Consider the following 24239-nt stretch of genomic DNA (forward strand, 5'->3'; position numbering starts at 1 on the left):
TAATGGTTTTATTGTTTTTTTTCAGCAGGGTTGTGGATTATAAACACAAATACTGGAATTTCCCTGTCTATACACTCTAAAAATGTTGTTTTTGATCAATAATGGGTAAATATTGGACAGAACACACTGCTGGGTTCAAATTGACCCAATGCTGGGTTGTTTTAGCCCAACTTCTGGGTAATTATATACCCCATGGTTGCATAACAACCTTACATTGGGTCATTTTTAATCCAGCATGTGTTCTGTCCAATACTTACCCATTATGGGTCAAAAATAACCCAGACGTTTTTTGAGTGTAACAACCGCAGTTCTGTTTAGTTAATGTTCTCTTTAAAAAAATTCTGTATATTAAGATAACTATAACTAATTGTTCGCGAAAAGGGTCTAGTTTCATTAAAAAAACATAAAAGTCACACATTGTTAAGTAGGGACAAACCCAGCTATTTGGATTATTTAAACAAGAAAATGTTTATATTTAACTCAATAAAATGTGTTAAAACAACCCAGCATAGGTTAAATTACAACCCAACGAGTTTGGTTCATCCCAGTTTGATTGAGTAATACGAGTAAACGACGCTGATGTTTATGAGTGAACTCTCCGGTGGTGCTCCGATAAAGTCATATTTTTGCTTATATAAATATCACCGCACTTTCGTTTAACGATTGGTTCATTAGAGACCCACCTGTCTTTCACTGTCGAGAGCGCGCACGCGTCGGGAGCGAGCTCTTGTAGTGTCCGCGCGTGTATGAATAATAAATGAGCCCTGCGCTGTCCGCTGGTGCTGAAGCTGAACACCGGACAGTCACATTCATTCTCACTGTGAACGTGGACGTGACCAGCAGCGTCCAGCTGGATTAAAAGCGTGGATGTGTTGAAGATGTTTTGATAAGTTTTAATTCGGGGAGGAAAATAACAAGTTATACGTTTACTTTCCACTTAATATTCGTCTTAAACTCGTTTCATAGACCAAAGTAGAAGCTGTTTGCAGTTTCTGACAGGATTTACAGAAGAAAATGAAGCCGCGGATTGTACTGACCTTCCTGACGTTCATCTGTTGTGGTGAGTATAAACTAAAATAATGTCTGTTTATAAACTTTAAACATAAGGTCTAAACTTCACTTTGATTTTAACTTTTTTTACTTCATTCTTCACTAAAGGGATATTTTTAGAAAAGCATAGTTCATAACAAACTTGTCACGAAGTCATGATTTAATCTAAACGCAACTAAAATATAGACCTTTACTATAAAGTTGTATTTGTTAACATTAGTAAACCCATTAGTTAACATTTCTAGCAATGATCAATATAGTTTCAGCATTTAATAAACTTTTTTTTTTATTTTAGCTAATAACAATAAAATTGCTAATGTTAACAAATGTTGATTTTGAAAAGGTGTTAGAAATGCTGCTGAAGTTAACTTGAATTAAGATTTATAAATGCTAAAGAAATATTGTTAATTATTATAAATAAATAGATATAGGTCTACATAAATAAATGTCCCATTGTAGATCAAAATTAAAATCAAATAAATATTTACAAAAAATAATTTGGCGGTTACAGTCACATTTTAAAGTTATATTCATACAATCGTGTATGCAGTAAGGTTTGCTTATGCAGAAACAAACTACTGGATGTGTGAAAGGTTTAGTAGTCATTTTAATAATATCCTATTAAGTTTTTATTACGTTTTTTGTTGCTGTTTTTATTTATTTATTTATTGTTTCTTGGAGGTTGTGTTAAATTCATAATTGAACTGTATTTCTCACTGATAAACGTTTTAATTTGGACAAGTTTGATATGTTTATTGTGATAAAAAAACACATTAGCTTATGTGTTTGCATTGAAGTCCTTATTTCACAAAATTAGCTTAGTTTCATTATTGTTCAACTTAGGGTTTATTATATCACGAAAGAAGAAAAAAGAAGAAAAATATACAAACGTCAAAACACTAACAATAACATAGTTTTTCACCATGCTTTTTAATTAACGCTGAATTATCAGATCTGAACATCTTACTTCATTGATTTAAAATCACATAAAAGCTAAACTATTGCTATTGCTGGGATAGACTCATCATATACTCAAAATTGAAATGAACAACTCATAATGTCCTGCAGCAAAATCCTTAGACATAGACCCTTCTTAGCAATCCATGTATCAAAACATACACCCACATTTGTGCTGCTCCAACAAAAATATATGTCTTAAAATACGTTTGTATGCTTTAAAAATCGTTTATTTTTAAACCAGAGCTTATTGGCATGAGGTTGGATCATGTTTGTCTTTAGAATAAATCTCTTGGTGGAAGAATAAATAAACAAAGTCAAAAAGTTGAACAGAAGGTGATGGTGAGTCTCTATAAGAAGGGGGGTGAAACAGATGACCTTATAGACAGAGGGACGGTGGTGACCCAGGGGCGGTAATAACCTTTGGGGTCCCCCGTCTGGACAGCGGAGCAGTCCAAAGTGGGTGGAGCAAAAAGAGCCACGGAGACAAAAGTGGCCACCCCTCCTCACCCCATTTGACCTGACCCTTACACCCTCATCTCCATGACACTAGTGATGCCTTATTGGAAAGCTGGGGAATATTTAAAATCGCCTTAAAGTTGTGAATGTGTGTGCGTGTGCATACCTGAATATGTTTATGCTGGGGTAATCCCCGCACAGCTGCTCACGTCCATGTCCACAAACTCTTGATCTCTGCTGAGTTCTCATTCATCTTCAGCAGGCTGCTAATACTTACAAGACTTATCCACATAAGCATTATATTGGTCAGGCAAGTGCGTTGTGAAGTTGCAGTGGGTGGCCAGTGTCTAAGGGTAATACAATAGGGCTCTCCCCTGCTGAAGGTACAATTATGAAGCAAAGTCAAATCACAGCATGGATCTGTGGAGCTAATATACACAAACCGTATTTCTGTTGAAACACCCAAAATAAATGGACTAAACGGTTTCCAGCAGAAAATATTTGTGTGTCAAGTCCATAATTTTAGTTGTAACTGGTGACATTTTCGTAAGGCAAACTTTGTTGTAATGGAGGTCAGATATAGTGTAATTCGTTTAGAGGCCATAATACAATTCATGCAAGATATGACATGATTTAAAGTTCAGCTGTCGGTTCTAGAAAAGTCAACAAGCTTTATCAAGCTAAAGGAACCAACATCACTTGTAGCATTACAAACTTACTGTGACAGCAGGATATGTTAACCCTTGGGTTCTTCCATTAATGAGATTGCCTTAATGGAAACCCGGTTCCCCTTCTGGTTCTTATCCCAATAATTAAAGACCTGAGGCCATGGTGATGGGCTGTGTTCCCCCCTCCAATTGGAGCATATTACTTATTGATTTTACCTAAAGGTTTCATGTTTGGCAAAGGCTTTTCAGGAGAGGTTTTTGACCCACCGCAACGATCTCATCACACTCTAAAAATGGCTGGGTTGTTTTTAACCCATGCTAGGTAAATATTGCTATATTTATATTATTATAACCCAAGGTTGGGTATCAACAACCCAGCATTGGGTAATTTTTAACCCAGTCTTGTGTTCTGCCCAATATTTATCCAATATTTAAGTTGGTGAATGCTAACTGTCTCTTGGGGTAAATGAGGTGGGTGTTCCGAAATAGCAGGGGATTGTTTCCTCTTTTGATTGGAAGTGTAATTGTGTTTGCATGACTTTGAACTTGGCATATGCCACCTAATGACAATCAGTGTTTAAACAAAAGACAACTTCCACCTCAATGATTGACCGACACAATGGAGTGTTTGTGCAGGGTTCTTGTGGCGGGGAGAGTTTAACTCTCATTATGGAGTCAAAAGAAGCCCACCCAGCGCAGTCCGAGCCCCCCTTTCTTTACGATTCCTCCCCCAAGTTTGCATTCAGCTATTGTTTACGTTAGATCTCATGCTGCCTCTATGGACATAATGGAAGGCGAAAGGAATTTGTGAATGTTTATATGCATTTACGACTTCTTTCACATTTTCAGAATGGCAGCCTAGTTTGAAATAATGCTAAAATTGTGTGTGCTTAGGCCTATATAGAAATTATAATGAGCATAGATGATCTAATAGATCTGAAGTAAATAATTTTTTTTACTAAAGACATCAGTCTGTCATACATAGTCAGTGTTAAGTGCATAAAAATATTTCCAAATTTTAAGGCTTAGTAGTTTTAATGCAGAGCACTTCAGTTTGCATGCAATATGCATTTCCATGCTTTATTGGTATTAATATGGGACCCTGTCTGTGAAATCCAGGCTAAAGTCTCAATCAAATTATGAGTTTGGGAGCATCAAAGTTTGATTTCAATTGATTTCATTATTTGTCATGGGCTTACCCCATATTATGAAGGATGAAACAAATCACTAAAAATGACTTCAGCTGGGTTTTCACAGGAAGGGTCACATATGTTAAAGCATTAATTTTGCACTATAGATATTGCGTATGTTCCTAATCAGTTTGGTTATGTTTTAGTGAAGGTGCAGATGCTGCAGTGATGTCTTTGAGAACATTTGCAGTGCTCAGGTTACTGTGTTATTACATTAGTAAGTTCTGAGTAGCCTAATACTGATGACCAGTTCCTAATGTTTGTTCGCCACATTGACCCTTCAGCATCTCTGAGGTTGAAAAATGAGGACATTTAGTCTGGCTGTCCACAATAGTTTGTGAAGTTCAGGTCCAATGCCTGGGCTGGGGACAATGGACTTAGAATTGGGGGCTGGGACTGGACGCAGGCTGTCCGTCTTAAGCTCCACCCTGTTCATCCACCCTTCACCAACTCTCTCATGACCCTTTAGGGACTGAGGTCGCACCCCAAAGGGTGGGGGTCTCATGCTGCTCAGAACATCCTCAACAATCCCCCAAAACCTCATTTATATCCAGCTTTCGTCTGAATTAGCTGAATTATCCTCAGACTTGAGCTCTCAATCACACTTCGGTTTGGGTCTCAGAATGGGTTATTTGCATACTAAGAGCAACTTTTGATAACATTTTGAAAACATTTTCCCCAACTACAGAGGACTTATAATTAACAAATCTTATGCACAATGGCTAAAAGAAACAATGGAGATGTAAGACTTATTGGATCATAAGCAAACTAATATAGTAATCCTCTAGAAAACGTCTGAATTTGTATATTTAATTGAGATGCAAAAGCCGCTAAACACCAAAACTGAGATAATGATATTAATATTCTTGGCACATATTATACATTCATCAAATACTTTTGCTTCAAATTTGCTTAATCCCAGCCTCAGGCCATTCAGTAATACCAGTGTTTTGGGGGATAGTTCACTTTAAAATGAAAATTCTGTCATCATTTACTCATCCTCATGTTGTTATAAACCTGTATGAATTTCTTTTTTCTGATGAACACAAAAGAAGATATTTTGAGAAATGATAGTAAACAGATAGCAGTAAGTGACCATTGACTTCCATAGTAGGAATAAAAATATTTTGGAAGTATTGTGATAAATGATATAGAAAATATTGTGATAAATGATGGTAAGCACACAGTTGACGGACCCCTTTCAATTCCATCATATTTTTTATTCCTACTATGGAAGTCTATGGTCACTTGCTGCTGTGTGTTTACCATAATTTCTCAAAATATCTTCTTTTGTGTTCATCATAAAAAAGAAATTCATACAGGTTTAGAACAACATGAGGATGAGTAAATGATGACAGAATTTTTATTATAAAGTGAACTATCCCTTTAAGAAGCTGATAAAAATGCAAATTTACAAGAAATCATGTCAAACGCATTTAGAGGGTTTTGCATTTTATATATTTTATTGTCACACTGCCACATTCCCCTTTAAACCCTAAAACATATTTTTTCTTATACGTTTTAAGACTGTTTTTCATTTGTATACCCATTTCTTTTTTGCCTATACGTCCATGTGTCACATACACCCAGTATCTCAGCATGCGTGACATAACCCCCCTTCCCTTGGGACCTTTGAATTTCATTAACACATTGGATGAAATACGTCAGGGATGAGTCAGATCCTCGTAAAAACAGAAAAAGGAAGAGCTTCTTCCCATTCACATCTGCTTAGTGTGTGACATGAGAGCAAAAGCAGAATCTCAGATATCCCCTTCAGTGTTAATGTGGATGAATTTATCTTTTTTATAGATCTGCGTGCTTCTGGTATTAATTTTGTGTCTAACTCTGTAAGGCCTATAGGTATTAGTCCTGTAATATGATAGGGCTTATCTGCTCATGCTGTCATGAGTAAAGTTTGCTGTAGCTGTTTTATAAAGTATCCCCTCTAAATTGGCAGCCAACCTTATTATAGTGAAGGATCACTTCCATTAACATAACACAACATCTGCTTGTAGCTCCACAGGGCCTATAGGAAACTAAGTGTTTAAAATAATAAGCTGTTGGATGTAGAAAGACGAATTTTAATACTGAAAATCTTTGCCTAAAGCACTTAGTAGTAGTCATAAGACAGGAAAATAACAAATGAGATGATCAAGAATGCAGGTAGCAGCAGAAGACCACAAATATGTTAATAATAAAAGAAATGCACATTAAAGGGGGGGTGTAGGTTATATCTACCTAACAGATGCTGTAGGTACTTCACATCTCATCTAGTGCAAGTTCAAGAGCAGACTTGTGTTGTTCAGCACAACAGCTGCCAAAGACACCGGCCATCTCCAAAGGTCACATTAAGGGTGGCTGAAGGTCTGGGTTTCTCCATATGAAAAGGAGGGGAGATGTGCGCAATGGCCATGTAGTAAGAGTTGACAATGAGGAAAGACTGGGGCAAATAAGTGGCATGGGAAAGTCACCCTGGAATCAGAGTGAAAGGAAAATGTGACCGGCCGGGGGTTCAGAGCGGTGGGGGTTTGTATAAGTGGGGGGCAGATGGTCCAGACCGAGAGAGGTGCAGAAGGTTCCTAGTGGTTGCCGGGGGCTTGTTTTTTGGAGAGGAGTTGGTTGGAAAATGGTGTCGTCACAGAGCTATTGTCATCGAGGTGGGTTGACTCAAAAGGGGTTCCTCTAACTTGACCCCATAACTCAGCCTAGTTCTCCAGCTCTGCTACTCTGGCTTTGTCACAGACCATTACGGTTCACTGGTTGCATTGCGTTTGCCTCCATTGTGATGGGCAGGTTTGCTTTGGTGATATTGAGTTAATAGGCAGATATGCTTAGATGATAAAGCGCACAATGACATCACTCCAGAAAAGAACACAAATGCAGTTTTACATTTGTGTATGTGGGGGGGTGGCATTGAAAGTTTGCCTCTTAGCTCTTTTTGAGGTGTCGCTTTCATTGCAGTTTTTATTGTTTGAATTGAAAAAAAAAAACGAATCGTAATGTTGAACAAAGAGAACATCAGACTTTAAAGTTTCGTATGTACAAAATACAAAATAGCTGAGAACATCTAACCATGCTTATTTTAATGTCAATTATTTAAATTACATTCTGTGAAAATATAACCTTGAAGTCTTTAATATTAACTGAGTAAGGTCAAGGCAAAGATTGAAATCAATGACTCATAGAGATCATATATCTTATCTATGAAATTATCTTATCTGAATTCTGTATTGTAAACTATATATATTATATTAAAGGGGACATATCATGAAAATCTGCCTTTTTCCATGTTTAAGTGCTATAATTGGGTGCTTCTATCAACCTAGAAAATTTGAAAAAGATCAACCCAGTAACTTAGTTTTGGTAAACCAATTTTAATAGGTCATTTAAATTTGGCTCCCCTTGTGATGTCAGAAGGGAATAATTTCACCCCTTAATCTGCACTATCCAACCATGGCACTGCCACTTAGTGCAGAGATCAGCTCATTTGCATTTTGACGTATACCCAAAAATAGCACATTTTTGCTCACACATACAAAGTGGCAATTTTAACATGCTATAATATATTATCTATATGGTATTTTGAGCTAAAACCTCACATATGTACTCTGGGGACACCAAAGATTTATTTGACATCTAAAAAAGTCTTGTAAAATGTCCCCTTTACTGTTCTGTCTGCTGATCTGTTCTGATCTCACCTTAATCTTTTTTGTCAGTCTTAGGTATGTGTAATGGTTCTGAGCTGGCTTTCATTACGGAACCCAGCGATGTGATCGCGGTACGGGACAGACCTCTTATGCTGGACTGCAGTGTGGAAGGAGAGAGTCCCATCACAATCACGTGGCATAGGAACGGAGCGCCACTGCGTACGGAGCTGGGCAGTCGGGCAAAGGTCCTGTCCAACGGCACGCTCCTGATCCGCAGTTTCCAGAAGAGGCGAGATGGAGACGCCACAGATGCTGGAGAATATTACTGCGCTGCACAGAATCACTATGGCATGCTGGTCAGCCGGAAAGCCCGAGTGCAGCTTGCATGTGAGTGACAGAAGAGTAGATGTGTTAGAAACAAGGCTAAGCAATCATATGAACATACACTGATTACCACACCTGCTCTATTCATGGTGGATATAAACAGTTGTTGTTTATTTGTATTTATTCTAATGTTACCACATAAAGTCCATATATACAGTACAGTGCAAAAGTCTTAGGGCACCATGCTACCATTAGATTTGTTGTTTTTGCAATTGTATGGTGATCATGTATAGTTGTTTCTCAGTCTCTTTGTTGGAATACAACCAGAAAATACAGGAAATGTGTATGTAGTATTAAAAACAGTATAAAAGTATAAGCTGAAGTGTATTTAGGGTAAAGTCCACTTCCACTGGAGCAATAGCAGGCAGCTGCAGGATCTCTTAAACCTAAATAAAATTAAATCCTAATTTTTAATTCTAATCGAATGACATCAGTCTCCTCAAAAAAGCCCAAGATGTGTTTCATGCCAAGAGAGGTCACACTTAATACTGACTGATGCCTGAAGACATTTAGTTCTGAAAATTGTTTTGTTTTTAATTTTGTAAACATATTTCCTGTATTTTCTGTTTGTATCTTAAAAAAGAATGAAAAATACATATGGATGGACATTAAAACTTTAGTAAAACAACAAAGCTGGTAATGGTGGCCTAAGACTTTTGCACAGTACTGTACATACAGGTAAAATCATCCCACATCATGTAATTTGAAAATATAACGTTGATATCTTTAATATTGACTGAGTAAGATTGAAATAAAACTGAAATCAATGATTAAATATAAAGTTTGATGTTCCTAAATTATAAGACCTTAGCCAAGTAAGTACAAGTCGAGCAACCCTGGATTTTATGTTAAAACAACCCAACATTTAAACATTTTTAAAGTGTACTTGCCTTCAATCTATCCAAACCACTTGCTCTCCCTTTAGTCCTATAAAAGCAGTAGGTTGGGTGATTATCCTGTAGAATTATGCTTGTCGCTACACATGCTTTCCCAGAGGTTGCCATGTTACCATGGCAATGAACTTGCATTTAAAACCCCCTATCTCCAACACCCCCTTATTGATTATATGAATAAATAGGTAATTGAAGCCACAGCATTCTGAGCACCTTATCCTGCTTTAGAAATCAACATTTTGGTTGCCAGTATCATTCATAATAAAAGTTTGGAATGAATCTTTTATTTAGTTAGTGTAAGTGTATTATGTGACCCGGTCTGTGAAATCATGGCTAAAGTCTCTTAATCTTATTATCACATCAGGAGCATAAAAGTTAGATTTCATCATTGATTTCAATCTTTGACATGACCAAACTCAGTCAATATTAAAGATACCAGGGTATATTTTCACAGAATGTTCTTTACATTATGTAGAAAACGGTAAATCACAAAAATGATTTTAGCTGGGATTTCACAGTCAGGATCACAAATACATTTAAGCCAGTCTTATATAATTGCTTGACTAACATAGTAATTTCCCATATGTGAATTATTTGGTTAGTGTTATGCAACAAAAAATGTAACTTGGACTCCTTTGCTAGAAAAACGAACATGACTGGCAACGTTGTGTTTTAAATGTCCCCACTTTTTAAATCCAGATATTTATGATGTTTCCACAATGCCTTACTTCCTGTCTGTTTTCCCACAGCTCTTCCAAAATTCCATACTCATCCAGAGTCCATGTCGGTAGATGAGAGAGGGGTCGCGCGTTTCCAGTGCCAGGTCAGTGGGATACCCGAAGCCAACATCACTTGGGAGAAAGATCGTGCCGCACTTGGAACATCTGATGAAAGGTACCAAAGACCTTTCTGACTGTTTGTGTTGATAATCCTTTTCACTTCCACACAATCATTCATTCACTTTAATATTTCATTTCAGGTACACGCTTCTCCCGATGGGAATTCTGCAGATTACAGGAGTGAAGAAAGCAGACGTGGGCTTTTATCGCTGTGTAGCCACCAATATAGCCAACACACGTTATAGCCACGAAGCGTACCTCAACGTAACCGGTCAGTATTGTCTTCAACATGCTTTTAGATTTAGGCATTTACATTTAGACACTTTTAACCAAAGCTTCTTACCACTTTGAAGAACACAATAAAGCCATCTTAGTGGTGCAAATGCAAGACTAAAATACATGTTTGAGCTGCCTTAATTTAAAAACACCTTGCATTGACATATTTAAACATATATCACTGCACACCTGTAAGTTTTTTTTGTAAAAACGACTTAAATGTCCTAATATATCTAAAGCCTATTGAAGCATGCTAAATTCTGTTTGCATTGATGGCATCATTCAAGAAAGACCGCACCAGCACATTGATCATTGTGAAATGTCATGCTGTCAAATGTCAATCTAATATTTGTGAGCTGTAATTTAGTTCCAGGTTTATCATCTCTATATTTGCCCTTTTACTCTCAGGAGAGGGCTCTCGCACCTACAAGGAACCGTTTATTCTGTCCGGCCCTCAGAACCTCACCATCACCGTCCATCAGACGGCCATCCTGGAGTGTATTGCCACCGGAAACCCTCGACCCATCGTGTCTTGGAGTCGACTTGGTAAGAAACCTTAAACTGTCTAAAGACGATCATTTTAGGCATATTATCTTCTTTAAATGTAAGATGTTGAAACTGATGTGGAGATCTGTGGTGCTATATAAATAACTTTGAATGCACGTCCTGTGCTTTTGTATCAGATGGGAGATCGATCGGAGTGGAGGGCATACAGGTGCTTGGCACAGGTAACCTGATGATCTCGGATGTCTCACTTCAACATTCCGGAGTCTATGTGTGTGCTGCCAACCGGCCTGGTACCAGGATGAGGCGTACTGCATTGGGCAGGCTTGTAGTGCAAGGTAAGGATTTTTGCTTGTATGATATTTTTCAAAACTAGAAAACCAAAATTTCCTAAATTACAACTGGATCTTGGGTTTTTTGTTTTTATTTGTATAATACAGCTGCAAATAAGTATTTGAACACATGTCTATCAGCTACAATTCTGACCCTCATAGACCTGTTAGTCTGCCTTTAAAATGTCCACCTCCACTCCATTTATTATCCTAAATTATATGCACCTGTTTGAGGTCGTTAGCTGCATAAAGACACCTGTCCACCACATACAATCAGACTACAGGAGCTGGTCAATGACCTGAGAAGAGCTGGGACCACCATTTCCAAAGATTATGTCTCTCACAATGGACATGCACCTACGATGACAATGTCAGACCCCTCCATGATTTCTAAGTAGGAGAACTTGGAAAATAGCAAGGTGTTCAAATACTTATTTTCCTCACTGTATATATATATATATATATATAACCTCACACTACTAAATTCTGCATTGTTCTGACACTATATAGTCATTTTATTTTGTTGCACACTTCATAGCTTTATGTGAAGTGTGTGAGTATAGATCTTTGTTTATTGCTGTGTCTGATATAGTGTGTTTATTGGTCTTTGTTGGGTGCTTTAATGACCACACATCAACCCGAATTGGATTCAGGGAACATGACTCCCAAAATCTGACTGGTCGGTCCAGAAACAGAAGTCAATAATCAGGCCCTCCCTTATCTCACCTTTGGCCCTTCCTGCATAGCGGCTGGGCTTTCCTTATTCTGTACCGGGTCTGTTGGTGTGAGACCCTGTCTCTCTCGTTATGGTAATGTAGCCCTGCTGGTGCTGTCCAGCTGGGTCTGATGGTGAGAGGAAAAGCATTGGTAATGGAGTCAGCTGTTAGGAGATATCCCCCCATCAACACCCCAATGACACAGCTCATCCATCACACTGCTACTGTCCTTATATTCAACCTGATCATATATCCCTGAGGTGTATATGTGATCCTTTTATTTGATCCATCATCAAAGTAGGTACACACTGCGGGACTTGGGACGGAATTACGTGAGAGCAAATGGGTGAATCGTCCATGAAACCAGCCTGATGAACGAGTAATATTTAATTTCACAGAGTAGCTGTAAATACGTATTCCAATGAATATTTGCATATAAGGGAAGCATCATGCCCATTAATTTTAATACATAACATACCTAGGGGTAATGCAGATTATTTTGATGTCCTTTAGCTTTTGCATCTGTTCATTTATTAAATAGTTTTTGGTTCTGTGTCCAGCTTTAGCTTGATCAATCAATATTTACCCCTATCAGTCTTTTACAATAGAATTGGGAGCGAAGCCATTGGGGGAGGTAATCTTGAATGTAACGATTCATTTATTGATCCACTGTTTTGTGTTAGATTACAACAAAGAGACTAGGTTTGGTTATTTACCCAAAATAGAATCTAGTATCTTTTCTGAAAACGTCTGCAGGTTTCCAACATAAACTAAACCAGATCACTTTTATAGAAAAATATGAAACAAATCACTCTATAATGAATTGTGCAAATATATAGTTAGGATTTTTTAAAATGGTATCTTTGACAGAAATATGTAAAGTAATGTTCTGTACTGAATCCTATTTCTGGAGCGGTCAGTCAAAAAAGGGAAATCATAGTCAAGTTCAGAGCTGAGAGTTCAGGTTACCGTCTGCTCTTTTGTAGATCTGCACTTTCACACAGGGTTGAAGGCCATGGGTTTGGTCGGAGCAGATGCTGAGTAAGGATGTTGAACAATGGAGATCAAAAGCAAGACGGACAGGCAAAGAGCAGCAGTTTTTTTCTAGCATGTGTGTATGTTTTTGGGAGGGGTGAGGTATCTTCACCTCTGACCTTTCATTTTTCACCTTTGACATTGGCCTAGGAAGCTCTTAGGAGAATGGTCACAGGGAGGGGGTGGAGTCTCTTTTGACAGACGGCGGTGATGAAGAACCAAGGGAGGGGCTTAAATGAGGAAGGGTGCCGTTCGTAACCCCTCCCCCATGGTTTCCATAGCGTTTCAAAAGCAGTTGTTCTCGTCACAGCTGGTGGTCAGGCCGCGGATGACGAAGTTCATGGGGGAAATGACGGCTTTGTGTTGAGGGAACCCCTCTTTTCATTCTTTCCCTTTAGTTTCATTAGAAAAATGGTTGTGAAGTGATTCGAGAAGGCTTTTTGATGCAGCTGCTTTAGATGAAGGGTTTGCCTGACGTTAATGTAGAAAAGTCTCTTTCACCGGTATTAAAATGTATTCATATTGATCATGGAGGCCAGTGTGATTGATTGAAGTTATGGCGACATTCAGTTGAATAATCTCAAAACAAATAAACCTTACTTTGTTATGCATATGGATGATACAAGTATTATTATTTATTTGTATGAATGAGTACACATCAGGTGTCAGATGTGTTTTTTTTAATAATACTCATTGATTACATAAGTCAATTAACACAATCAATGAATGAAAAAAAGGCACCTGATCAAAATTCAAGGTTGGATCTATGACCTTAACTAAAAGAATAACTGATCAATACGTGAGATGGATTGCATGATGAAACTGTCAGTTGAATCTTAGTTGTAAAGACTCGGCTGGTTAGTTATGCAGCGTAGACAGCAGTCTCCTAATGATCTGATGCTGTTTACTACCACCAATTCAGTCTGAAATAGTCTTAATGCAGGCAGAGAACCAAACTTGTAGTGAAATCTTAAATCTAAATTTGTCATACTGGTATCGACGCTGTATCTGAGAATGACCCTTAAAGGGACACTACACTTTTTTTGAAAATATACTCATTTTCCAGCTCCCCTAGAGTTAAACATTTGATTTTTATAGTTTTGGAATCCATTCAGCTGATCTCCGGGTCTGGCGGTATCACTTTTAGCATAGCTTAGCACAATCCATTGAATCTGATTAAGAGTTTCGATATTTTTTCTATTTAAAACTTGACTCTCTTGTAGTTAATCGTGTACTAAGACCGACAGAAAATTAAAAGTTGCGATTTTCTAGGCCGATAATATGACTAGGAACTATACTCTCATTCTGGTGTAATAATCAAGGACGTTGCTGCCGTAACATGGCTGCAGCAGGCGCAATAATATTACGCAGTGCCCGAAAATAGTCCCCTTGGTAACTTTATATAGCAGGGGATTATTTTCGGGCACTCCGTATATAATTTGCGCCTGATGTAACTTCAATAAAAATATCTAAACTCTTTGGTCATTTTTGAGCACAATGCTAATGGTCTAATCAGATTCAATGGACTATGCTAAGCTATGCTAAAAGTGATAGCGCCAGACCCGGATCGGCCGAATGGATTCCAAAATGGTAAAAATCAAATGTTTCACTATAGGGGAGCTAGAAAATGAGACTAATTTAAAAAAAAAGTGGAGTGTCCCTTTAAAGTTAAACATTTATGACACATGCAGCCCATATGATAATTCATTTCACATGCAGCACATAATTATAATTCATTTAGTATAAGATTTAGCACTACATATTTTTACATTTATACCATGGTTTTCTATGCATACATGCAGTGTTACATCATGGTACATAACAGTTTTAGTTAGGTTCAAGTGTTAAGTGCACACACACACACACACGCACGCCATTTTCGGGTTGCATCTGGAGGTCTGAAATGACCTCTGTCCTATTGTGTTTTGCTATAGTTTTATTAGATGCAGTGCATTTAAACTCCTCCCACTTTCAGTTAAGTCCTAAAATGCAGACAGCAAAAACTGCATGTTTCAGACCTATGAGCACCAGTATGATAAATTTTTGCTTGATGCATGATATTCAGATTTCACATAACGATTTAACTTGAAACATTTGAGGAAGTTATAACGTATCAACCTAATTCCTCAATGCATTCAACTGATCTGATAACTCTCTTTCTTAATCCCATTTATAGGCCACATTATTGAAAAGCACAACAGTCAGCTGTGAAACACAATTAAACAGCCTCTCCATGACTTATATTGATCTGGCAAATCTATATTTTTGTCCACCAGTTTAAAAAATTTAAGGAGGAAGCAGCGCTGTTTTAAAGATCCATGCCTACATTGATTAATAGCCCTCTATTAAAACTGGGCTCCCTTTGACCCATGACCTTCCACACCCCAGCAGACCATCTCGAACCCTCTTCCCAGGGAGAAGGGGCTTATTTGGGGATGTCTGGTTGTGGGGGGTGTCAATAGATCAATGAGATGCATAGTCTCGGGGTCTGGAGGGCTCTACATATATGCATGGCCATTGTGTGGACACTGAAGGGGTGTTAAGCGGAACAGTGAACCTGCATCTGTGTGCTGAGAGTCATAGAGGGAGACACTTTTAAAAAGCAGAATTTAAGTTCAAGGTCTAATGTGTGAATTTAGTGTGTTACTGTAGTAAAGTCCTAATTTAACATATGAAATTATATAACCAAAGTATTATCATGATATCATGATAGTCCAATTGGTTGTACATATCATTGTATTTATCTGTACTACCGTGGTTATTTTAATGTATACTCTGCAGCAGGTATATTGAATATTTTATTATATTATATGAATATACTTGATGATGATGATCATCTCTGCTTCATCCTGATGTTTGTCTTTCACCAGCTCCTCCTGAGTTCATCCAGTGGCCGCAGTCTGTGTCTAAGCCAGCAGGGGGCAGTGCTGTGTTCACTTGTGTTGCTCAGGGAGTTCCTGAACCTCACATCATTTGGCTTAAGAATGGAAAGATACTCACACCTGGAGATAATGTCAAACTCACTAACAATAACAGGTACACACCTATTCATATCAGGCTCCTATGAGGAACATGCAAACGTATAATTGCAATGCGCTTTACAATTAAATCTACTGTGATACATTTAAGTAGGTTAATGAGAAAAAAATATGCCTTATAATGTTTCGACCTACTTACATAAAATATAGCTGTGACGTGCTATATAAAACCATTATGATATCTTAATGTTTACCTGTCTTAAAGGAAAACACCACAGTTTTTCAATATTTCACTATGTTCTATTTTTTTCAATGTGTGCACTTAATCTTTGTACAGCGTGTTGTGAATGTGTTAGCATTTAGCCTAGCCCCATTCATTCCTTAGGATCCAAACAGGGATGAAATTAGAAGCCACCAAACACTTCCATGTTTTCCCCATTTAAAGACTTTTACATGAGTAGTTACACGAGTAAGTATGGTGTCACAAAATAAAACTTTTGTTTGGAGCCATAGGAATAAATGGGGCTAGGCTAAATGCTAACACATTCAAGAAGCGCTGTACAAAGATTAAAAGTGCACGCATTGGAAAAGATAGGTATGTATTAATTTGTCTAAGTTGAGGTAAAAAGATAGTAAAATATTGAAAAACTGTGTTGTTTTCCTTTAATCTTTTCAGCTATTTGAATGGATGCTATTCCAACTACTTACACCAGATGTCACTGTTCACTTTCAGCCTAGGTTTTTTTTTAAATAGACCCTTTTAAATAATCATTAAAATATACACAGACACATTCAATTTAGGTTAGCACATGTTAACCTAAATTCTTAATTTTTTTATTAATTTTTTTATTTCACCCTTTAAGATCAAACAGTGGCAGACCACTGCATAACCTCTGTTGAAGACTTGCGCTTTATATAATCTAATGTTATGTTAAATTTTAAATTCATAGAGTTATGTATTCATTTCATGTATTATCTATATTTTTAGTTTACGTTTTTTATATGTCTGTACTCATAAGCATTTATAGTAAAGCTGCTTTTCAATAATGCAAAATAGTGAATACATTTAGAATTGAATTAAATTAACCATTTTTATGTCTTATTTCCCATATATGATCTTTAAAGCACCCTAGCAGTGACTCGCATCACATCCGAAGATGAGGCGATTTATCAGTGCATCGCTGAAAACACGGCCGGCACTAACCAGGCCAGCGCTCGCCTAGCTGTCTCCCCTGCCAAAGATCTGCCAGATCCCCCTCAGGGTCTAAAAGCTACGGCTCTGTCTAAAACCACCCTACAGCTCTCCTGGACTCAACCGCCCGCTGAAGTCACCGACTCCATCATCGGATATGTGCTGCACATCCGCAAATATGGCGGTAAGTGTCTTCCACAGGAATTCTAGGGTGTTTCTGCGACAACACTATATGTTTCTTTTTTTTATTAGTTTAGTTATACAACAATAATACAACATATTGGCTTTCCTTTCCAGAGCCTGATAGTAAAGAGTTACAGGAAGCGGTAATTAAAACTACATTTCAGCACGACCTCACAAATCTTGAACCTGCCACCACTTACTCCATCTACTTGAAGGCTTATTCTCCTCTGGGTGCCAGTGAACAGTCCAGCATTGTTGTGACCACAACACTAGGGGGCGGTATGTAGTCATAGAAATGTGCATGAACATCCTCTTTTGTTTGAGACAATTCCTAACACTATCAACACACCCCATAAAAACATAAATCTCTCGCCCCATCTGTTTCTTTGACTTATGTCAGCATTTTGTAGCTCTGTCTGTCTGTTCTGATGTCCTTTAGTGTGTCCACTTCTCTTTGTGAATGGACCTGCTTACTTCCAGACATCTGTTTCATTTATCATGTGGCTTCCCTTGTGCTCACCCACCTTATGGTTTTAGCTTGAACACAATTAATTATTTCTCTCTCTCTCTCTCTATCTATCTCTATCTAACGTATATTTTATCTACCTTATCCAGTTCCCAGTCCACCTACATTCTTCACCAAAGCAATAAATACCACAGCAGTCCAGGTCTTGTGGGAGCTGCCAAATAAGCCTGGCAAAACCGAGGGTTTCCGACTGACCTACCGCAGGGTCCCCAACGGAGTGATGCAGGGGCCAGTTCAGTTGCCCTGCAATGTCAACGCACACACCATTTCTCATCTTGGTGAGGGTCATCCAATGTTTTTTGTGTTTTTGCTTTATGGTTTCAATATACCAAAGTAGACTTCAGAAAGAAGTTTACAGGTTGTATGTGGTGCTTTCAAGTGCTTGTTTATCTATGTGAGCTGTTACACCGTCACCGAAGTGTTCGTACAGAGAAAGTTAAAATATTCCCAGCACAACCAGAAGAGCAGTGTTGTTCGTACACGACAACATTCATCATGAGCAACAGAGAGCAAATGGAAATGGCTCCTAGAGGAACATTTCCAAGTCCTATTACGTGACGTGCGTCATAACTTTTTAGAGAAATGCTAATGTAAAACAAGAAATGGGAACTCACAAAGAAATGAGAAAATCAACATATTGGTGAAAACTTTCTAGTTACTAGGGACTTCCACTGTCAGAAAAAAATGGTCAAAAGTGGTCCCTAGCTTTCACTGAGGCGGTACCCTTTAATAAAGTAGGGGAGAGCGGGGCACAACCTAACGCTTTTTGGTTTTGGCTCAATCATATTTGAGTTTGATTAATGATATTTTTACACATGCAACACACACATCTCTGCTACAAATGAACATTTGAAGTTTGTTTCTAGTACTTACCATTCTTTGACAATTACACCAAACGTGACAAAAGTGCAAACATTACAACTTACCCTATAGGTGGGGTTAATTGTAACAGGCAGGGGGTTAGTTGTAACACTTACTAATTGGTTAAGTTTGCAGGCAAATATTTCAATATTTTTTGTCTATATACTTGAAGTGGGTATTGTTTATATGTCTGTCTATAATAGACAGCTATCCACACTGTATTCATTCATCCAGCCCTTTTCTATCAATTGTTCAATTATAAATGGATACAAATGTCTAAATATGTGAGAAAAAGCGGCACAATTATGACAAAACTTTTTTTATATGTGACCCAGTCTGTAATAACCATACTACAGTTTCAGAAATCAAATTCTGAGATAATGAACAAAAATAAATTTGACACATGATTTTTTGATAAGACAGGCACATTTATTTATATGTTAGCAGTCAGCAATCATTCGTGTGTAACCTATTTAAAACAACGGCAAGAATTGCGCTAACGTTAGCGGTTTTCATATCGTAAGTGCTGAGGGGTTAGTTGTAACACAGCATTACAATTAACCCCGCTGGGTGAACATAGTTTCAAGCCCACCAAAAAAGTTGCTAAGAGCTGCAGACATATTTTAAAATGATGCTATGTTTTAGTCAACAAGACACTGATTTATATGACATAGCATTGGATTTGGTATCTTACACACCTTACACACCTAAACATATGATGAAAAAATTTACTTGCATGCCACCAAAACACTCGTTCATCAATAACTCTCTGGAAAAACATTTTACATTTCCAATAATTTGCGGGAGATCGTCTTCTGGCAGCGTGAAAAAAATACCAGAAAACCAAAATGCTCAACGTTGTGCAACAATGTAAACAGTCCGTGTTACAACTAACCCCGCATTAGTTTTTGCTCCGCGCACCACTACACTTTTGTATTTCAACGGTACATATTAGTACCAAATGTATATACATATATGTATAATGGCACATATTAGGAGTTTTTTAAAGCGTTTGGACCATTTTTCTGAGCGCACATGATTTCTTAGAAAAATCCAAACCAGTTCAGTATATGTGCTGAATGCAGGATTAACTGTGATTGATGTGCATTGTTTGTAATGCTGTGTGCATTTCTTTCTCAGACAACGGGGCTGTGTATGAAGTCAAACTGGTGGCTTACAATGGCAATGGAGAGAGCGACTGTTCAAAGAAACTGGTTTCACTGGCTGAAGATGGAGCTACTAGTGCTAAAAACAGTGCAGGTAAATAAGAAAAAAAAATTACTTTGAGAGTGTGTGTGAGGGGGCTAACGCTACATCTATATGAATTACATGATATGCTGACTCATTAATTGTTCACAGTTCACTACATAATAAATAAAAAGTAGATAAATATGTTCTATTGCTGTGGCACATAAGCAAATAATTAAGCAGACATAATTGTTATAACATAAAATTATAATGCAATATTCATACGGGTCGGGAGTAATAATTAAATACATAAATGTGTTATTTAGTATTTTACCATAATAATTGACAGTCCTGAAATGTTTATATCCATAATGTTTATTTGTTCAGGGGAGGAGTCCCAATGTGACTGCAGGGGTGTGGAGAGTTCCCTGAGCAGCATTGTTATAGGCATCCACATTGGCTTGGCTTGCATCATTTTCTGCGTCCTTTTCCTCATGTTTGGATATCGCCGCAGGTGACACAGACTTATTGAACTGTACTAAAAGTATACGCACCTTATTCACTTCAAAATTTACTCAGATGATTCATTTCTTTTAGTTTTCTCTGCAGTAAGGGGACACAGGACAGCTGGTCTGTCCCACAGGGTGGAGACGGACACCACACTCAAAGCAATAACATCCCTAAAGAGGCAGTAACACGGCCTGCTCAAGGCATTGAATTAGTGCCACAGGTAAAAATCATCAGTTTGCTTCATCTATGCATTATGATTGAGAATAAACAGCATATGTCTTCATCACATATGGTGTTTTTATTGCTGCCTGGATCTATTTTTAAACCCTGTCTCCATGTCATTTAAGGAATGTACAGTAAAGATGGTTAATCACAGATGGTATTTTGCTTTAGTACATCTGTGAGAAAAAAATCCTTTAAGTATAGAAGTCAAATAAGATTTGATCTCACTATCATCACATCATATGTGATAGGGACATAAAAATGCATTGCATCGTAGAAATGACCCTCTTTGGTGGCCCACCACTTTTCTTCTCGTGGATTGTCTTTCAATTTGTTGCCAAATATAGCACATTTATATATATATATATATATATATATATATATATATATATATATATATATATATATATATATATATATATATATATATATATATATATATATATATATATATATATATATATATATATATATATATATATATATATATATATATATATATAACAACATTAACAACATTTATCATCAGTAGCAAGGTTTATTTTTAATATCTACTGTAAGTGAAAATCTTTCCGCTGAAACTCCCCCGATGGTTTGGTGAATGAGTAATGTGTCACTCTGACTCTTGTTTTTTATTTTATTTTTCAGGGTCATAATGCAGATCGCCAGGCCCAATGCCAGGTTCTTATAGAGCAGCACTCCAATCTGCCAGGCACAGGCACTGGCTAACACCTTACCCTTCATCCTAGAGATCAAGATCCCTGTGGTTCCTCTGCCTGGCCTGCCCACCAAAGTCCCCTTTAATCCCATTCATATCTGCCCTTTCAACAAATCTGCTGCTAGTGTTTAGGGGTGTTATTGATCCTGTCTCATCCACATTAAAAAGCCGGGTCCCTTAATATTTGTACGCCAATGCACCAAATGATAGCCTTATGAGAGACAGTACACCATTTCAGTTGATGCCAAAACCTTTATGTTTTAATACCAAAGGACTTTCTGCTAAAACCAAAACTTTCCCTTTGCAACGTGTCCTTTGGTAATGAAATGTAGCCATACTGATAATCCAATCCATTTACAGTTCTATTAAAAAACCTCCAAAGCAAGATTTAGTGAACTACATGAACAATGCTGACCCAAAACATCTTTTCAGTTGAAATGACTGGAGGGAACAGAGGTCTGTTCCCTTTATTAGCCTTAGCTCGGAAATGCCAAGATAAATGACGTGGCCTTGCTTGTGCATTTCGCGTTTGGTTGTGCGAATTCAAGTAAATAGATTGTTATATGTTTCACCGTGCATGCCTAGAGGCAGGACAGCCCAGGGGAACCATAAAGGTGACTGATACTTCCCACCTTCCTGTTTCCTATCCCTTAATACTCACCAAAAGCTGTGTACGTCCAAAGATAGCTACCTCAGAATGTTACGCCGTGGCCAACATATCAGTTCTCTGCTGATAAAGCACGCCTACCTCAGCCAAAAAGATTTACAGATACCTTCTGCTCGTCCCAGTGCCTGTGCCAGCTGCCTCCAGAACCTGCATTCGGGTACCCGTCTGGTCGACTGCCATGGAGAGTGTGACCAAGGCTTGGATAATTGCTGCCCATCCTCTGGCCAAAAAATATTGCCTTAGCAGACAAAAGCTGCCGGGGAAACTCCTCCTCGATTTTTCGAACTCCTTCAAAATGTGTTAATGCTTTAAAAACACATTCGATGGGATAGTAGCTTGGATTCATCCATAATGCTTATGATGATTTGGCCAACTTCAAATGTTGCTAAACTCCAAAGAATAAGATGAAAAGCAGGATTTCGTTCAAAGATTGTGATATGGAAAGTATGGACCTTCAAGAATTTTTCTGTTAGCATGACATATATGGCTAATGAGATGAGTTCAGGCCTTTCCATGGAGATACCACAAAAAACCAAAAGGATACTCTTAGGATACTCATAATTTGCTTTCACCAAGGAATACATGATGGCATCAAGAGGATGTTTATCCAAAGTCAAACAAGTGCTTCTTTTCCAGCCAAACCAACTGGTCTTTTCTCCAGATGCCAAATCGGTTGCCATGGGAACTTGAAGGAGCTGTGAGGTGATGGTTGAATTGAGAAGCCTCCGTGTTTCTCCTCGCCAAACAAATGGGCATGGCAGCAGATTATCCAAAAAGCGTTTTAGATATGAAAACCAAGCTTTATGATATCCAAAGATGTAAAGATGTTTAAGGTTTTCACTTCTTTAGATAAACCTAAGCCGTTGTGTTGATGTTTTTGCAGTTCGTGTTAAACGGGAAGTCGCAATAGAATCTATTTTATGCGTAGTATCCAAAATAATACGTTTTAAAGATGGTCAATTGCCAAACTTCACCCGTCTTCCCTTTTTTTTTACGAACTGGCATATTTTTGTTGGCTTTACCTTTTAACGTTTAAATGATGACCAAAATGAAAATGGGATATATTTTCAAGGAGATTTTATATGTTGATACAAGAGAAGGAACATTTTTGTCCTCTTTATGATAATAGAGTTGAATTTGCCAAATAGTAGAATAATAATAATAATACCAAATACCTCTTTCATATTTAATATTCATTGTCTTTATATTTTGTAACACAGTTCATTACCAAAGCACAGGAACATACATGTGTACATATGGATGATTTCATATACAGTATGTGTCAATACATAAATATGTGTGTGTTTCCCAGACAGCAGACGACTCTGGGCCGAATCCGCGCTGGAGTTGCTGACTTCCATGCGGATCTGGCCCGGAATCGTCTGCTGTTTGGGTTGTGATTGGACAACAGTAGGTCAAACCTGGGGTCAGTAGAGGTCCAAGATATCATGTCAGAAAGAGTCAAGGGAACTAAGTCGATACAGTAACATTTGAACAGAACCAAGAACGTAAACATGCAATTTGTTTTACTGTATAGCTACATCAAGATTTTTTTCTTGGTGCAGATACTAAAGATGCCTATACTGTACTTCAGGTTGATCTTTTAACACAATGAGTGTTAAATGTTTACCCACAATCACTGCTTTCATGTTGAATTTCAAAGAACTGAAATAGATTTTAGATTTTTAGCTGGATTTGTGTATTGTGGTAAACCTTAGATTGCTCATATTTTAAACACATTGTTTGGTTCTTTTGTAGAACTTTTCTTATACTCTGTTCCACAATGTTGTCATGGTACCTACCTTGGTTTGGAAAGATGGCAAATTTTAATGTTCCTTTTTTGTAATATTATTAATAATATTTTAATTATTGTGTTTTTATTTTTTCCGTTTTGATAAGCAATTTATTTTTTATTTCTCTTTAGCAGACGAACGAGAATATGAAAGTAATTGTTAGGAATGTAAAAAAACAGTGGGCAAAATGCAGAGGGTAATATTTGAGATGTCTGTTCGCATTGTGACCCACTGATTAGAAAAAAAACATAGTTGAGACTTAGAGTTTAAGGGCTAGAACCAATGAAGAAAAACAATGCTTTAACATTTACTTCATTTAAGTCATTTTAACCTGAGAAAAGCTTTAAACACTTTGAGACTGTGATGTCTTCAACCAAAAAGACAGAGGAAGAGACTGTTTTCCAGAAATTGGAAAATTACAGAGCTGCCAGAAACAGAGGGATAAAGTGAG

The 24239-nt window shown here is 37.6% G+C and overlaps 1 protein-coding gene across 2 annotated transcripts; it reads left to right on the forward strand.

Annotated features, from left to right (window-relative positions):
- The first annotated feature begins 582 nt into the window (after positions 1 to 582).
- LOC129455990 (immunoglobulin superfamily DCC subclass member 3) lies at positions 583 to 23493 on the forward strand. Of its 2 annotated transcripts, none has more exons than XM_055220788.2 (14): positions 583 to 1060; positions 8041 to 8358; positions 9998 to 10142; positions 10228 to 10358; positions 10772 to 10909; positions 11047 to 11205; positions 15821 to 15986; positions 17054 to 17304; positions 17418 to 17582; positions 17919 to 18107; positions 19831 to 19950; positions 20266 to 20392; positions 20488 to 20608; positions 21259 to 23493. In XM_055220788.2, the coding sequence occupies exons 1-14, from the start codon at positions 1015 to 1017 to the stop codon at positions 21337 to 21339; spliced, it is 2157 nt and encodes a 718-aa protein (XP_055076763.2). In that variant the 5' UTR covers positions 583 to 1014; the 3' UTR covers positions 21340 to 23493. The 2 variants fall into 2 exon arrangements, with proteins under 2 accessions (XP_055076763.2, XP_055076762.2); XM_055220787.2 differs by having other exon boundaries at positions 584 to 1060; positions 20476 to 20608.
- The last annotated feature ends 746 nt before the right edge of the window (positions 23494 to 24239 follow it).

Source organism: Misgurnus anguillicaudatus, chromosome 20 (assembly GCF_027580225.2).
Source record: "Misgurnus anguillicaudatus chromosome 20, ASM2758022v2, whole genome shotgun sequence".
In the NCBI taxonomy this organism is placed as follows: Eukaryota; Metazoa; Chordata; class Actinopteri; order Cypriniformes; family Cobitidae; genus Misgurnus; species Misgurnus anguillicaudatus.

Excerpts from the sequence above, each read along its gene's own strand:
- LOC129455990 (XM_055220787.2), top strand. The coding sequence starts at position 1,015 with ATGAAGCCGCGGATTGTACTGACCTTCCTGACGTTCATCTGTTGTG. Across the intron at positions 11,206-15,820 it reads GGGCAGGCTTGTAGTGCAAG|CTCCTCCTGAGTTCATCCAG; the intron begins GTAAGGATTTTT and ends GTCTTTCACCAG. Across the intron at positions 19,951-20,265 it reads TAGTGCTAAAAACAGTGCAG|GGGAGGAGTCCCAATGTGAC; the intron begins GTAAATAAGAAA and ends TTATTTGTTCAG.